The sequence below is a fragment of the Sinocyclocheilus anshuiensis genome, unplaced genomic scaffold (genome assembly GCF_001515605.1).
Source record: "Sinocyclocheilus anshuiensis isolate Anshui unplaced genomic scaffold, SAMN03320099.WGS_v1.1 scaffold1241, whole genome shotgun sequence".
Lineage (NCBI taxonomy): Eukaryota > Metazoa > Chordata > Actinopteri > Cypriniformes > Cyprinidae > Sinocyclocheilus > Sinocyclocheilus anshuiensis.
In genome coordinates this window covers 196,976-212,674 of record NW_015549644.1, presented here as the reverse complement: position 1 = coordinate 212,674, position 15,699 = coordinate 196,976, and the positions used below count along the sequence as shown (strand labels likewise).

At 38.0% G+C, this 15,699-nt stretch overlaps 1 protein-coding gene across 1 annotated transcript; it reads right to left on the bottom strand.

Moving 5' to 3' along the window:
• Positions 1-10,443: 10,443 nt before the first annotated feature.
• LOC107659938 (POU domain class 2-associating factor 1-like) lies at positions 10,444-11,302 on the bottom strand. Its single transcript, XM_016449050.1, has 3 exons — positions 11,213-11,302; positions 10,868-11,133; positions 10,444-10,784 (listed from the first exon to the last, which is right to left on the bottom strand). Exons 1-3 carry the CDS (start codon positions 11,250-11,252, stop codon positions 10,464-10,466), a joined length of 627 nt encoding a protein of 208 aa, XP_016304536.1. The 5' UTR covers positions 11,253-11,302; the 3' UTR covers positions 10,444-10,463.
• Positions 11,303-15,699: the final 4,397 nt, after the last annotated feature.

Here is a 15,699-nt window from a genome sequence, read left to right as displayed (position 1 = left end):
TAAGACGCAAATGTGAATTCATTTTGGGTTTGCGCACACACACAGCAAACAGCGTGCGAGTACAGAATTTAGGGTTTCTTGCGCTTGAACAGTTTAAAATCGCTTGAATGCTTAAATTGGTAAGACTTAAACATGCATATGATAAACTTTCGTGACAAATTTAAAAATGAAGCATTAAGCTGAAGGGGGTAATTTTCAAAAAATTTCCCACTAAATGACCAAAAGGTTCTCAAGTATTGCTACATCCGAAATTGTATTCTCTTTGAGTAAATACTTATTTTGAATAAAGTACTTAATTCACGATTGTAAATAAATATGTTCTATGGAGTAAGCCTATGAATGCATGTGGTATGATTAATCCAGATATGGGCTATTACATTTGTCATGTTGTCATTGTCATGTGACCTACCAGTCATTCACAACTCCTCTCCTGTGTTCATGGGATAATAAAGTATCCAGTGGATGCACATTTCAGAATGTTGCTGGAAGTGTAGGTCATCTGGGTACTTTTTGCCTACTCTTTCAAGAAGACTGTGAATTCAGCCAGTCTTTCCATAAACTGTTTTCACCTACTATTTAGTTGGGAAGTATGTGTATTCGGATGCAGCCATTTTTTCATTCATGGTTATAATAATGTTTTAATTATATAAGTTCTATATACAAATGTTTGATTGAATGATGTTTCTTAAACATTCAGTTGTTATTCTTTAGAATTATGTCCCATATTAATCTAAAAGTCTATTTAAAACTGGATTTTATTGTGAAGAGAGGCTGATGAGATTTAAAATATGCCCCCACCCCTCCCCACACACAAGTCCCCGTTTTTGTGAGATGTACAGCGTGACCTGCTAACTACAGAAAATAAGTTTATTTTTTAAAGTAGCGTATTCATCCTTTCTGTTGACACTAATGTCACTGATCCCGCTGATTCATTCGTTTAAACAAGAACATTGTGGACTGCTGTGGAACATAACGATTAATTGTGTTTTGCAGCGGCCAGTCCTCGTCTTGCAGGTTAATCTGAGTGTGGCCTGAGGAAGAGGCAGGTATTGTACTCTGTTCTGATGACAGATAACACTATCAGAAACATAGGTGTTTCAGTTGGTGGGAGAGATGCCAAAAATCCTTTAGTAAAGGCATTAGGAATTTGAATTCAGGAGTTTTACACCTTCACCATGTTTAAATAAACATTGAAAATATTCTGTTAAAACAGGCCGACTGCAATGCAAGCAGCTTTGCATTTTATATGAGTCTTGTACACTTGAGATTTATCTGTAAGTTTGCATAATTTGACCTAACTTGTCATATTACTTTCACCAAAGTTGTAGCTGTGACTTTTTGCAATAAGTCTGATGCAATGGTCAGGCCAATCAGATTTTAGCATTATTAATGCAGTATGGAGGAAGTTAGCTATGTTAATGTAGTCTGTTGGCTAATTAGTAAGAAAATGTGGATGAATAAATCTTTTCGTGGTCATGTTTGATTTATTAAAGAAGGTTAATAAATAATGAAGTATTACGGAACCACATTTGTGTACCAGGAGTGTGTAACGTCTTGGTTACGTACAGTCGTGGTCAGAATTATTGGCACCCTTGGTAAATATGATCAAAGAAGGCTGTGAAAATAAATCTGCATTGTTAATCATTTTGATCTTTTATTTTAAAAAAATTCACAAATATCTAACCTTTCATTGAACTAAAACAACTGAAAATGGGGGAAAATCTCATTATGAAATAAATGTTTTTCTCAAATACACGTTGGACACAATTATTGGTACCCCTAGAAATTCTTATGAGTAAAATATCTGTGAAGTATATTCCCATTCATATTTACAGTTTTGAGCATACAAGGGTGTGCATAAAGAAGATCTGTAAAGTTGCAAAGACTAAAGTCTCAGATCCAAAGAGATATTCTTGATAAAGGTTAAGAGTCGACCACGCCTACCTAAAACGGCTCGTTCTAACACTCCCCCAAATGTCTATGTCACGATGTGGGAAGATTTGCATAACGCTGCCCAAATGATTACACGCCTCTACGGAGAAAGTGGTCTTATTCAAAAAGTCAACAGTTTCTTTTCCCCAAAGGTTCAAATCTCAAACGTAATGAGCTAAAGTAGAGGAACGTCTCGGTAATGTATGTAACCCTCGTTCCCTGAAAGAGGGAACGGAGACGTCACGTCGTGACCAACGAATTGGGATGTCGCTTCGAGAGACCAATCTACTTCCTTTCAGTGCTTCTACCCATTTGAGGTGAGAACACAGGAGGATACCAGCTCCACACGAAGGCTATAGAATCTCGCGCCAAGTTGGGGTCGCCCAGCCCGCAGCTCTACAAATATCTGTCAGTGAGGCGGAGTAGTGGGAACCTTGGGCACATAGCCGGGCCGGGCCCTCAGGATTACCTGGGAGTCAGCCGGCCCAAACTCTAGGCACGAATCGCCGACCGAAAATGCGTGCAGGTCTCCTACCCTCTTGATGGAGGCCAGTGCAAGCAGGAGCAAAGTTTTCATTGATAGAAACTTCAGCTCAACTGACTGCAAAGGCTCAAATGGGCCCTGCTGTAGTGCTTTGAGCACTAGAGACAGGTCGCAAGAGGGTAAAGAGGGGGGGCAGGGAGGATTTAAACTTCTTGCCCCCCTAAGGAACCTGATGACCAGGTCATGCTTCAGCGCTCTTTGAGACGGTTCAATGCAAGGCGCACCGCTAACAACTCTAGGCAATTGATATGCCAGTGCAGCTGGGGGCCCGTCCTCACCCCCGAGACTGTGTGCCCGTTGTACGTGGCCCCTCAGCCGGTGGTGGAGGCATCCGTGTAAACCACAGCATGCATGGAGACCTGTTCTAGGGGCACTCCTGCCCGGAGAAATGCAAGGTTTGAACACGGGGTAAAGGTTTGGCGACAGGCCGGTGTAACTTGGACCTGGTGAGTGCCGTGCTACCACGCCCACCTTGGGACTCAGCCATGAAGCCAGTGCTGAAGCGATCTCATATGAAGCAGCCCTGGTGGTGTAACTGCCACTGCAGCTGCCATATGCCACAGGAGCCTCTGAAATTGTTTCAGTGGGTTCGCTGTCCTGCCCTTCAATGAATTCATGCAGTTCAGCACCGACTGCGCACGTTCCTCTGTGAGGTGTGCTGTCTGTTTGACCGAATCCAACTCCATACCGAGAAAAGAGATCCTCTGCGTCGGGGAGAGTTTGCTCTTTTCCCAGTTGACCCGAAGACCCAACTGGCTGAGGTGCCGGAGCACCAGGTCCCTGTGCTCGTACAACTGATCCCGAGACTGTGCTAGTACAAGCCAATCGTCAAGACAGGGACAGCCCGAAAGGCAAGACCTTGTTCTGATATGCACGTCCTTCGAACGCGAACCGCAGAAATGGTCTGTGGCGCGGAAGGATGGACACATGAAAGTACGCATCCTTCAGGTCGATCGCTGCAAACCAATCTCGGGGACGGATGCACCCGAAGATATGTTTCTGCATCAACATCTTATATGGTAACCGGTGAAGGGCCCAGTTCAAGACGCGCAGGTCCAAGATTGGTCGTAACCCACCGCCTTTCTTGGGTACAATGAAGTAGGAGCTGTAAAACCCCGTCTTCATATCGGCTGGAGGGACCGGCTCTATCACATCCTTCGCCAGTAGGACTGCGATCTCCGCACGCAAGACAGGAGCATTGGCCGCCTTCACTGCCATGAAGCAGATGCCACTGAACTTGGGGGGATGCCGGGCAAACTGAATCACATAGCCGAGGCTGATGGTCCACAGAAGCCAGCGAGACGGGCTGGGTAGCGCTAGCCAGGCACCCAGATACCATGCAAGCGGGACCAGCAGAACCACTGCCGTACCTGCAGTGGGGCAGCGAGGTGGAACGCAGGGAGAAATGTCCAGCAACATCCAGAAATGCACGGGTGAAACAGCATTTTTAAAAAGACGATCCATCGTCTTTACAAAGACACACCCGTGTAAGCTCTTTTAGAGAAATAAGCTCTTTCAGGGAAATGCTCTTTTATGTGCTGAGACGCACAAGGGAGATGGCCACTTGCAGCACAACAGGGGGTAGTGCAGCCTGAAGTGTGCAACCCACTCGACACAGGAACGACCATTGCTGAAGTGCCGTCTGCCAACACAAAAAGCTCCCTAGAGCTCGTTGAACTTGTCGTCACAAACAAAGATATGGCAGGAGCAGAACGATCTTATCGCTCAGCTCCAAAGTGAAAAGCTGATATGCGTTGCACCTGCTACCTTTTTATGCTCACGCTGTGATCAGCGGCAGCTGGATGCAATCATTGCATGCCCATGTCCATTGGTTTGTTTAGTTTACACTCGAAGTAGATTGGTCTCTCGAAGCGAGATCCCAATTCGTCGGTCACGATGTGATTCGTAGTGACCGACTGAAAGGGAACCCCAGTTCAACAAAAATACAGATACCGATACAGTAAAATAAATAAATAAATAAAGTAAAATAAAGTGGTAAATAAATGAAAAAACAAACAAATAAATAAATAAACAAATAAATTGAGTAGATAACATTTTCACTGATATTTAAAAAAATGTCTTCTGAAGTTGTAAATAAAACAGATTATTGGAGTAGGTTTTACAAGAAATACTATTTCAGTCTTTCCAATTCAAAATCTTACATTTAATTAAATGTGCTATTTGCTATTTGCCAAAATTTATTAGCAATTTCTGAGTGAAAATTGTTTCTACAACAATTTTTTTTTCAATGCAGAATTGAGGATTGAGCAATATGGTTATTGTGCTTTTCCATCTGGATCCAATTAGTTTAGATGAAAAGCAAATACAAGAATTTGCTTAAGCATCCTGCTTTTCATATTTTTCTCAAGTCTTAATAATCTCAGTAACCTCACAAGTGTCTTCTCTGGAATTTTGGAGTAGTTTTAATATTATGAGAAATATTGACAAAGTTTATGAAACATAACAGGAAAAAACCCATGAGCTAAGACAAGCAGACACATTTTTCTGGAAATCTACTGAACTAGGGCCAAAACCTACACCAACACAGGGAGTATAAGATGTCTGGACAGAAACAATGAGTGTAGGTCAAGAGGGCAAACATGCAAGTGTTACATTTTTATGGCCACACTGAATTATGGTTAGAAATTAACCCTACGCCAACGGTGCCCTATGGCCAGCTAACCTGGTCTCCCCCTACATTTTGTGTTTGTCATCAGCTTCTTAAAGTTACACAAAGTTCTCAAGCATGACTAGTTCCACTCTTACTTTATAAATTTGAAGCAACATAATTTGAGTTAATAATAAACTTTACTGTTCATTAAGAATATTGAAAATCGTTTTTTGACTCATTTGAGTCAACTGAGTGAGACTGCCTCCTTTTTGTCCTTCTTTTACATAGAAAAAAAAACATGCATTCAGCATAAATCAGGCAGAAGACATAACATCTTCTTTAACATACCAGTATTGGTCATTCCTGAATGACACTGCCATAAATTACTTTCTTATTACATAAGGAGTGAGAGGTCAAGATTGAAAAGATAAGCAGATTTATGTCAACAGTGAAGAGAACTTGAGTTAATCAGCATCTATGACAAAAATAAAATTTTATAAACTAAACATTTTGATTTGACCAATAGAAACTCTCAGAAACTGTAGAGGAAAGCTATTCTGTGATGTAAAGTAACTGGACTAGGATGAATTTACAGTTCAATGTATTTTACACTAAAATGCTGTAAGGTTTTTTGTAATTACCAATCAATCTATGTGGCCTGTCACCCAGTTTTTTGTAGTACTAGTAGTAGTAAAAGTCATCTCTGTTCCTAGAGAAACTGGGGGCAAGTCGTATCATGCCCCTCTCAGCTTTCTCCTAATACATTTAATACACAAACAAGAGTTGGTGTTAAATTGTTCTCATAGACTCTTTGCCAACATGGCTTGGTCTAGACCTGTTTGTGTTTATTTACCACTTCATATCTCTCGTATGTAGGTTTGTGATGTTTGCTGTAGTATTTGATCCCATCCATTTGATTCAGCAGTCTAAATGATGAATTTTTAAAGAGAGAATAAATTGCAGCACCTAACGTCTATGGCGAGGTCAGTGTTGAAAGATATCATGTGATCTGTCCAACACCTGTAATAATCAAAGGAGGGTGAAGAGATTTGAAGTAGTTACAAACATGAATTTTCACTATTTAATAAATAAAAATTGTTAGATATTGATGGAAATATATATTAATATAATATAATAATATAATTCCCCATGACCCTACATAGGACAAGCAGTTTGCAGTATGGATGGATGAATATATTTAATACGTGCAGAGACTTTAAGAAACCTAAATCTCTAGAAACCTAAAATGCGGATGGGGATCAAATTACCATGTTTTTCATAAATTTCAGTTCTACTAGCAATCTTTGAAGTTTCTCACGGCTCTTTGACTGTATAATTCATCAAGAGTTTTTTCTATCTGGCTTTAAAACCAGAAAGTTGGGTTTTCTGCAGTTTTCCCAAGGAAATAGTAAGAATGTGAGATCTTGGCACTGTCTAACTGCCATTTGATAGGAGGAGTTTGGAAATGTCTGTTTTATCAGGCATGATTCTGTATCACTGGGATCCCTGCTGACCTATGAAGATTGTGTCTGGAAATTATGAATGAATTGGCACATGAAGAGAATCCCATTTCCTGTTAATGTTTGCCAAAGATTTATCAAGTAATCTACAAAGAAAAACAAGCAGTTTTATGCCCCATGACAATGATCATGACAAGTTTTTGTCCCTATATGGTGGTTGTGAAAGTGCGTACAATAAACAGTACATCTAGCTTAGTCTCCAGTGCACACTTCTGCATGGGTTGTAATTGGAGCAATTTAAGCAGGTATTTAACTTTGACATGTTTCCCTGCTTTCTCATCCTGCTCAGCTAAGTGCCAAATATTGTCCTCCACCAGCGCACACTTTCCCTGCTTCTCCTCAAAAGTCACACCTTGTACTGTACCTCCTTCCATCTCTTAACATTTGTGCAGACATGCCCTTGGATCCTGTTAGGCAGATTCAGCGGCACCTTAAAGGTAAGCAGAGGCATCTTGGCAGCACGGTGTCCTAAGGAGTCATGTGCAAAAATTTGTGCACAAAGGTAATGTTCACTCAAAAAAAAAAAAAAAATGAATGCAGATTTCAGCGTCTTGGTTTCACTCGCTCTTAGTACTCTTTAAGGTTTGAAAACACCCATTCACCTCTGAGGGTCATGACTGCAAAATCTTCTGTCTTGCTGCTAGATTTCTTGTGCTTTAAACATTTGAACTATGACCAAGATTGTGTAAATTATGACTTGCTAGCATTAAAACAATAATTATAACCAGCAGTAGTAGCAACACCAATGTTGTGGGTTCAATTCCCGGGGAATGCATGAACTGATAAATAAAAGCATCTCCCGAATGCATAAATGTGAATGCCAATGAAAATAAAGGGCTTGCACACATGTGTAAAATGGACCTGCTTTAAAGCAATAGTGTACCCAAAAATGCTCATTTGCTCAAAAATGACAAGCTAGATTTCAAATCTGCAGATGACGAGGTTGCAGGATATGACAGCATCTGAAATGCACAATTGAGTTTAGATATACAATGTGTCGCCTTTCATTTGTTTATGTGAAAACAATTGTTTATGAAGGCCAACAGTAGTATGTGAGCACTTCACAATGTTAAAAGGAAAAAGTAATATAAAGTCAAGGGATAGCTGGGTATGTTTATGCATAAACCCTAGTAATATAAAATAACAACAATGCACCAAACTTACTAACACCATCTAACAAAATGGACCAAAAATGCAATATCTTTGTTACTTACTTAGTGAAGAAGAGGAGAGTATCCTTAACTGAATAGAGCTGGTCACACTTACATATTCTCTTAAACTAAAAAGAGAAAAGACATAGGAAACCAATTAGCATTTGAAAGTTATAATTTATAGACATTTTAAGAAAGAAATTATTTACCCGTTGAGAGTGTGCTGACAGTCTGTGTAGTTGGATGGCTGAGCTCCAGAAAATCAGTAATGAGGAATCTTAGAGTGTAGCCTTGGTTAAGGTTTTACATTAAAACAACAACAATAACCACAACAGCAGCATGTTGTGTGAATTATGTTTTTATTGACATGCAAAATTATCAGTGCTCTTAACAACATTTAGCTGAATACATTAATGAATGACAATTGACAAATTTGAACATGAATAAATTCATAAATAAATAAAACACAAAATAAGAACAACAAATAGATGTGACGATGACCAAGTTTCAGTGAAACAATCACAATCCAATCAATATGCTGCCTTTAAGTCCATCATTTTGGTGTGATTAAGTAGCGATTTTTCTCTGCAGATGATGAGGTTGTGTGATGTGATATATCTGAAAAACACAATTGAGTTTAGAGTTACAGTGTGTCCATGTGGTTGTGTAAAAACAATTGTTTATGAAGGCCAAAAGCAAAAATTGACAGTATGTGAGCCCTTCACAATCTTAAAAGAAAAAAGTGATATAAAGTCATGGGATAGTTTTAATATTTATTGTGAATAGTTTTGATATTTATTGTGACTGGGTATGTTTATACATAAACCCAAGTAATAATTAAAAAAATCGAACTATATGAATTTAAAATTCACTGTTGTTTTTACCTACTTAGTGGAGAAGAGAAGTTTCCACAGCTTAGCAGAGCTGCACACACTTATATGTGACCAAAAAAAAAAAAAAAAGAGAGAGAAGAACATGTTTGCTTGGAAGCCAGTTACATTTTTAAAGTTAAATTTGTATTTAAATTTAAGAATGAAATCATTTACCTGTTGAGAGTGTGTTGACAGTCTGTGTAGTTGGATCTCTGAACTCCAGAAAATCAGTAATGAGATACTTTGACAGTTACAGATTTGAAAAACAAAAGGGCGGGAATAAAGAACCCTAAACTCTAACACAAAGAACCATTTCAGCATGAAAGGGTTCTTCGGAATGCTATGGTTCTAAATAAAACCATTACTGCATGTAAAGAACCTTTAAAGAACCATCTTTTTTTAGAGTGCATCATTATATATTAACTGATTTTTTTCTCTCTCTCTTGTTCACAGATTGAGACAAGAATTAATTTTATGTAAATGGAATGTTCCAATTGGTAAAAGAGGGAAAATGTGTATATAAGTAAGCCATATCTAAGTTATTGTCAGTGGGATCGTGTTTGGGTTCAATTAAACAAGGTTATTGCTGCATGCTGTAATGGGTTTTTGAGTTTGTATCCTGTTTGAGTGAGGGTTTGTATTATGTTACAGTTCTGTGTCTCAGTTTTTAGTGAGTTTCCTACATCTTCAGTCAGTTTCCTTGGTTTTCATCTGTTTCTATGGTGTTTCATGGTTTGATTAGTGTTCGTTTAAAAGATTTGCTGAGCTTAGATCCTGATCATCTTTGCTGACTCTGTGTTGAATTAGTGAAGCATTGTGATTATTGGCAACACAAAGTAAACACAATTTAGTTTGGTAAACACTGTTTATGAACAATGAAAACCACATGGAAGCAATTGAAAAACAGTCAAATTCTCACACACATACACAGCCCCACCATCACAAACAAAATCACACACACTAAAATTCTTGCAAAAGCACATTCGCTTTATTGTCATACCCGTTTGACCAGGATATGTCATGTACAGAAGTTCTAAAGAAGCAGATTTGATGGTAGAGCGTGTGCAGAGCAGACCCTTATTCAAACATCTCATTAGGAAAGGTGTTAACTTGAGAGACAACTAAGCCTGCAGGTTAAGGACACGGGTAGATAAAATGATAACATCCACAGGGGATTTCTCCAACTTTTTTTCTGAATTGAACTTGTTTCATAATTGATGAACTTTACACATTTTTCGAACTGAACTGAATCAACACTGAAATTACTGTAGCTGAATAAAGACAATATTGTTTTGTTAGAGCTGCTTTACAGCATAATTTGGATTATATTTGATGATGTTTGCATCATAGATTCTCTTGGTTCTGTTTCCTGATTAATATTGTGAAACTGCTTTGAAACAATCTCTATTGTGTAAAGCGCTATATAAATAAAATCAACTTGAATTGACTCAACTTAAAAATAAAAGTTCCAAAAGGGCTGCAGCGATTCCACAGAAGAACCATTTTTGGTTCCCCAAAGAACCTTTCATTTAACATACATTTATTTATTTATTTATTTTGTAAAGAACATTTTATAAATCTAAAGAACGTTTTGTATAATGGAAAGGATCCATGGAGTTTCTTAAAGGTTCTTCATGGAACCAGATGAAATAAAGAACCTTTATTTTTAAGAGTATATATCCCTTTACAGTAGTTTCCAGATTTGTTATTTCTTCTGAATTACATTTTTCATAAGAGCTGCCAAAATGCTGTACTAAATGCTCAATATCTGTATCACCCTAGCAAATCCTACATATTAAGAAGCTGCATAAAAAGAGTGCTAATGCGAATATCTTAAATATCTTCTGAAAACAGCGAGGAGTTGCAGATGTAGGGTTCTTTTTGGCCCTCATCTTCTTCCAGCAGTTTCTCAAGGGCCAGAGTGCCCTCGGGGGCTGGGGGAGTCTCCACCTGCTGAGGCTCCAGTTCTGGTGAGAGTACTGGCAAGGTCAGAGGCACTGGGAAGAGCTGGTGGGCTGACATGGCCGCTGGCATTGAGGGGGCCTGCACAACGGAGCCGGAGATAGTGGATAAAGGCTGAGCCCAAGGGATGTACGTAAAGGAGGAGTCCGGGACCTCCACCTGAGGCAGGGCTGAGCTGGAAGTGCTCATGGTCTAATAGGGAACCAGATATGGGACTAGTTAACATCTTCAGACATGAAATAATAGCAGTGGCTTAGCATCAGTCTGTGGCTCACCGCAAGGTTGGTGAAGAAAGGTGTGTGTAACGTCAGCATGGGGGAAGGGCCCACCACAGTGTAACTGGGACAGATCGGCTGGACGTACATATCCGTGTGGGACGGGATGGCAGGGTCGTGGTGTTGGTCTGGAGGAGTCCAGTGACTCAGAGGTTGAAGAGCAGATGTGCTAGTGGTCTGGGCAATCCATCCTGTGCAGAGCCCACTGACATCCACTAATGAATCATTAAGGCAACTCTGGTTGACTTCTACGAAACTAGAAGACCCTTTCAGAGAGGAAAATAAGCATGAAAAGGATTTGCATTACTCAATGAAAAAAGAAAGTTCATACTGTATGTTACTTACCAGCATGTGTGTATGATGGCAGAGTGTTGTTGGGAACCATCAACTAGAAAAAGTACAACATATAATTACATTTTCTAAATATTCTTGACTCAAGATACATTTACCTAAGAAGCAAAATGATTTAAGATATTAAGTCAAGATCAAAATTTTGTTTGTTTTTGCTTAAAAAGTACAAGTAGAATACACATAATAAATAATGTTATCTTCAGTAGACGGCTCGCATGGCTTTGTTTTGAATTGCTCGTGTTACTTAGCATTGGCCAGACATTCTTACAGTTCGATGTTAAGAATGAAATGTGGCAATTCATGTTTACATTTCGTGCTTGGAAAGGGTTAATTTTGTACACTGCTTACACTTCATATTGTTATTAAACATTAACATTTTTCTTGTTCCTTTATAGAGACAAATATTGAAAGTATTCTACCCTCAGGATTCAATAAAGGGTCTAACCTCATACAATCGGGACTGGGATATCAGTGAGTATTGTCTAGAAAAGATGGCCTTGGTTCCACAAAGCTTAAAATGTAAGTATTCCTTTTTTGGTGAGCACATTTGAATAGAAGAAACTCAGGAGTTTACAAGAATACATTGAAGACAAGAAAACATTGAAACAGCAACAAACCAGTAAGAGACGAAAAGAGATGAGCGACGACTTAAAATAGAGGAAGAAAGGTTACATTGTAGCTATATATTTTAGTTAACTAGTCTGTTGAAAATTATAATATTACTGCAGTGTTTGTCTCTTTGCTAGGCCAATTTCTACATGGACTGTTTTACTCAGTGGATGCTTTAAACCAATCTGTTAATCAGTATGTTATATAATTTCAAATTATAATATATAATTATTATATTATAAATTATAAATTTATAATTTCAGAATAAATCTATATTTTATGTCCATGTATGTAGGTATGTAGTAACATCTGGCAGGATAAGGTGCAGCCAGTTGTCTTCACCACAGTTTATTTAACAATAACAATGACAAGCTGGCTATACATTACATTTTACACAACAGATCAAAAACAATTAAGGTGTAGCGCAATGTGATACCTTTGTAAAATGATTTACATGTCAGGACAAGTCGTTACACTTAAATTCCACTTAAACAGATGATAGGGACTTTTGTTTAAGACCGGGTAGTTTGGATCAAGTAGTTTGCTGTGTGGCCCCCAAGCCAACAATGGCCGATCTGTTTAAAAACACATCTCCAAACCGAGAGAGGTGTTGACTGAAATTGCAGAGAGCACATGGAGGGGCTGGCTTACAGATAACCTAGTTAACACTAAAGTAACAGAGAGCAGGTCTAGTTCTCGTCTGTGGTTTCACTTATTGCCATAATATGTAATGCCTCTTGGGAAGCAATTACTAACTCAAATGTCGTCAGAATAGCTTAAAGAGCATTTGTAAACAATCAGGCTGGCATTAGAAGAGCTGTAAAGAGGCTTCATAAGATCTCATGCTTTTCTACAGTTTGCTAAAGGCATTTAACAGAGTTCGGCCCATTATGTGATTGAAATTGTGAGAAGGAGGCTGTTGAGTGTGTGTGTGTGTGTGTGTGTGTGTGTGTGTGTGTATATGTTTTTATGTGTTGTCAAGAATAATTAGAAGGTTGGTAGGCAAGCCTCTTGGCAGATCCACAACCGGATTTGCATAGGCCCTATGCCCAACCCCTCCGGCTGTGTGGGGGGATAGTTTAACTGTCATGGAAAAACACCTGGATTATATAAAACCAAAATCCCCTTGGAGTTTGGAGAGCCTGCCTTTCTGCACTCGGTAATGTCAAGCTAACATTGATTTAGCAATATTTCACAATCCTATAATAAATTTGAGATAGAGTTAGCCGATTAGCAGGATTTTATTGTGAAATTTTAACCTCTGCCATTAAAATGACATTTGAACAGTGTTGCTAGACTTTTAAAGTGAGCTTATCTCAACATGTCCATGCAGTATTTTGCAATACTTCGCAATCCAATAATCAGTTTGAGAGTTTTCAGTCCTCCTGGGCTCCATTATTCAGCCAATTATTAGTAAGTGCCATGAACTGACCTGACTTGTGTCTGCCATTTTAACAACTACAATTAAATGGATAGTTCACCCATAATGAAAGTTCTGTCATCTTTACATTTACTCACCTTCATGTCATTCCAAACCTGTACTTTACTTCTTCTGTGGAACGTAAAAGAAGATATTTTGAGAAGGTCCTACAGGTTTGAAATGACATGAGGGTGATTAAATGACGACAGAAATTTTTGGGGTAAACTATTTCTTAAGTGACACAATCAGCAAACAATCAGCCATCTTTTAAACCCAAGGTCCTCTTTTCTTTCATAACTAATCTTTTAACATTAATTTCTGTATATACTGGTACATTTTTAACATTTCAAGATAAATAACATTACATTAAAGTTAAATTAAAAGAACATCTATTTTTTATGTACAAATATGCTTAACAATGACCAATAGTATAAAATAACATGAACCTAGATTAATAAATCTGTAAAGAAGTATAGTTAGTTCATGATTCCTAATGCACTGAATAATGTTAACGAATTGTACATTTAGATTTGCATTTAGTCATTTAGCAGACACTTTTATCCAAAGCGACTTACAAATGAGGAAAATGGAAGCAATCAAAATCAACAAGAGAGCAATGATATGCAAGTGCTATAACAAGTCTCAGTTAGCTTAATGCAGTACACGTAGCAAGTTTTTTTTTATTATATAATAAATAAAAAGAAAACAGATAGAATAGAAAAAGAATAGAGCAAGCTAGTGTTAGAGGCCCTTTTTTTTTGCATGTTTTCTTGCACTCAGAGCAGTATTAACTACATATAAATAAAACAAACACTGTCCTTTATGACTGAGTCTAAAACAGAAGCATTCAACAACATCATTTGCAGCACTTTATACTTTGTAACATTTCAGTGTTACTGTTATATACTGCGCATCATCGCATGCATCTCATTTAATTTATTTTTAAACCTAGTGTCAGTCACTAGTTTTTTGCCTGTATAGCACTTTGAACTGCATTGATCTGGTAGGAAAAGGGCTATATAAATAAAATATGACTGACTGATTGATTCCACACACACACACACACACACACACACACACACACTGTTCTCTCTTGTCTTGTATTGTAAAGTGTTAACATTTTTTTCACTGTATGGTAACTTAGAGTTAGCCAATTAACAGTATTTTATTGTGAAATTGTAACCTTCTCTTCCATTAAAATGACATTTAAACAGTGTTGCTATGACTTTTAAAGTGAGCTCATCTCAACATGTCTATGCAATATTTTGCAATAGTTTGCAAATCTTATAACCAATTTGAGAGTTTTCATTTCTCCTGGGCTCCATTATTTGTCATATTAACAATTGCAATTAAAGGGATAGTTCAACCAAAAATGAAAATTCTGCCATCATTTACTTTACCTTCATGTCATTCCAAACCTTTGCTGTTTATTTCTTCTGTAGAATGTAAAAGAAGATATCTTGAGAAATGTCTCAGAGGTTTTTTTCCCCCCCATACAATGGAAGAACCAAGACTGTTTGATGCATTAGGACTTGCGTTTACTGACCTAATAATCGTGCATGCTGCGTATTACTGATATTAACTATATGGCTCCGTGTTATCGTCCGGGCAGAACTATTATTCCAGCCACTAAAAATAGATTCACAAATAACCTGCCTGATTTATCTCAACTGCTCTGTGTACCCATAAATACACATGAACTAGACGAAATGACTAGCAACATGGGCACTATCTTCTCTAATACATTAGAAGCTGTTGCCCCCATCAAATTGAAAAAGGTTAGAGAAAAACGTACGGCGCCATGGTACAACAGTAATACCCATTCTCTCAAGAAAGAAACTCGTAGTCTTGAGCGCAAATGGAGAAAAACTCTCCAGCTTAAAGATCCCTTGAGACATACGGATTTGTTTGCTGGTGCCAAGTTAAACAAGGTGTGGCTGAAAGTGTTGAAAGTTTCAGTCACTCAGCAGATACCTATTTTATTTGGACCTTTCGTCTTTTTTGTATTGTGTAATCTGAAGTACAAAGCTACTGCAAGAAATAATCACTCAAACTCTTGCTTTCTTGAACAATTTCAGCCATTGGTGAATAGTGTGGACCTAGTAAGCCTGAGTGATACTGAAATCAGCTTATTTGCAGATATAATTATACAAATCCCACTTCCTAATCTATTCAAATAAAGCAGCTGGTCAGATATAACTATACGTTTAATGACTGTTTTTCATTAAATATCCACTTGCTTGTGTCCTCATATGCTACATATGATGGTGTTACATGGCTGTAGCAGATTTTATGAGAACTACACAGCTGCAAAATTGTCATGTTGAACCGCCTGAGCAAATTTGAATGCTTTTCTTATTTTATAATCTCCATGTGAAGTTTCCAAGAAAGTATGAGTAATACTGTTTTCTGGACAGCTATATAATTCATAGTCAGAAAAATAACATCCAAG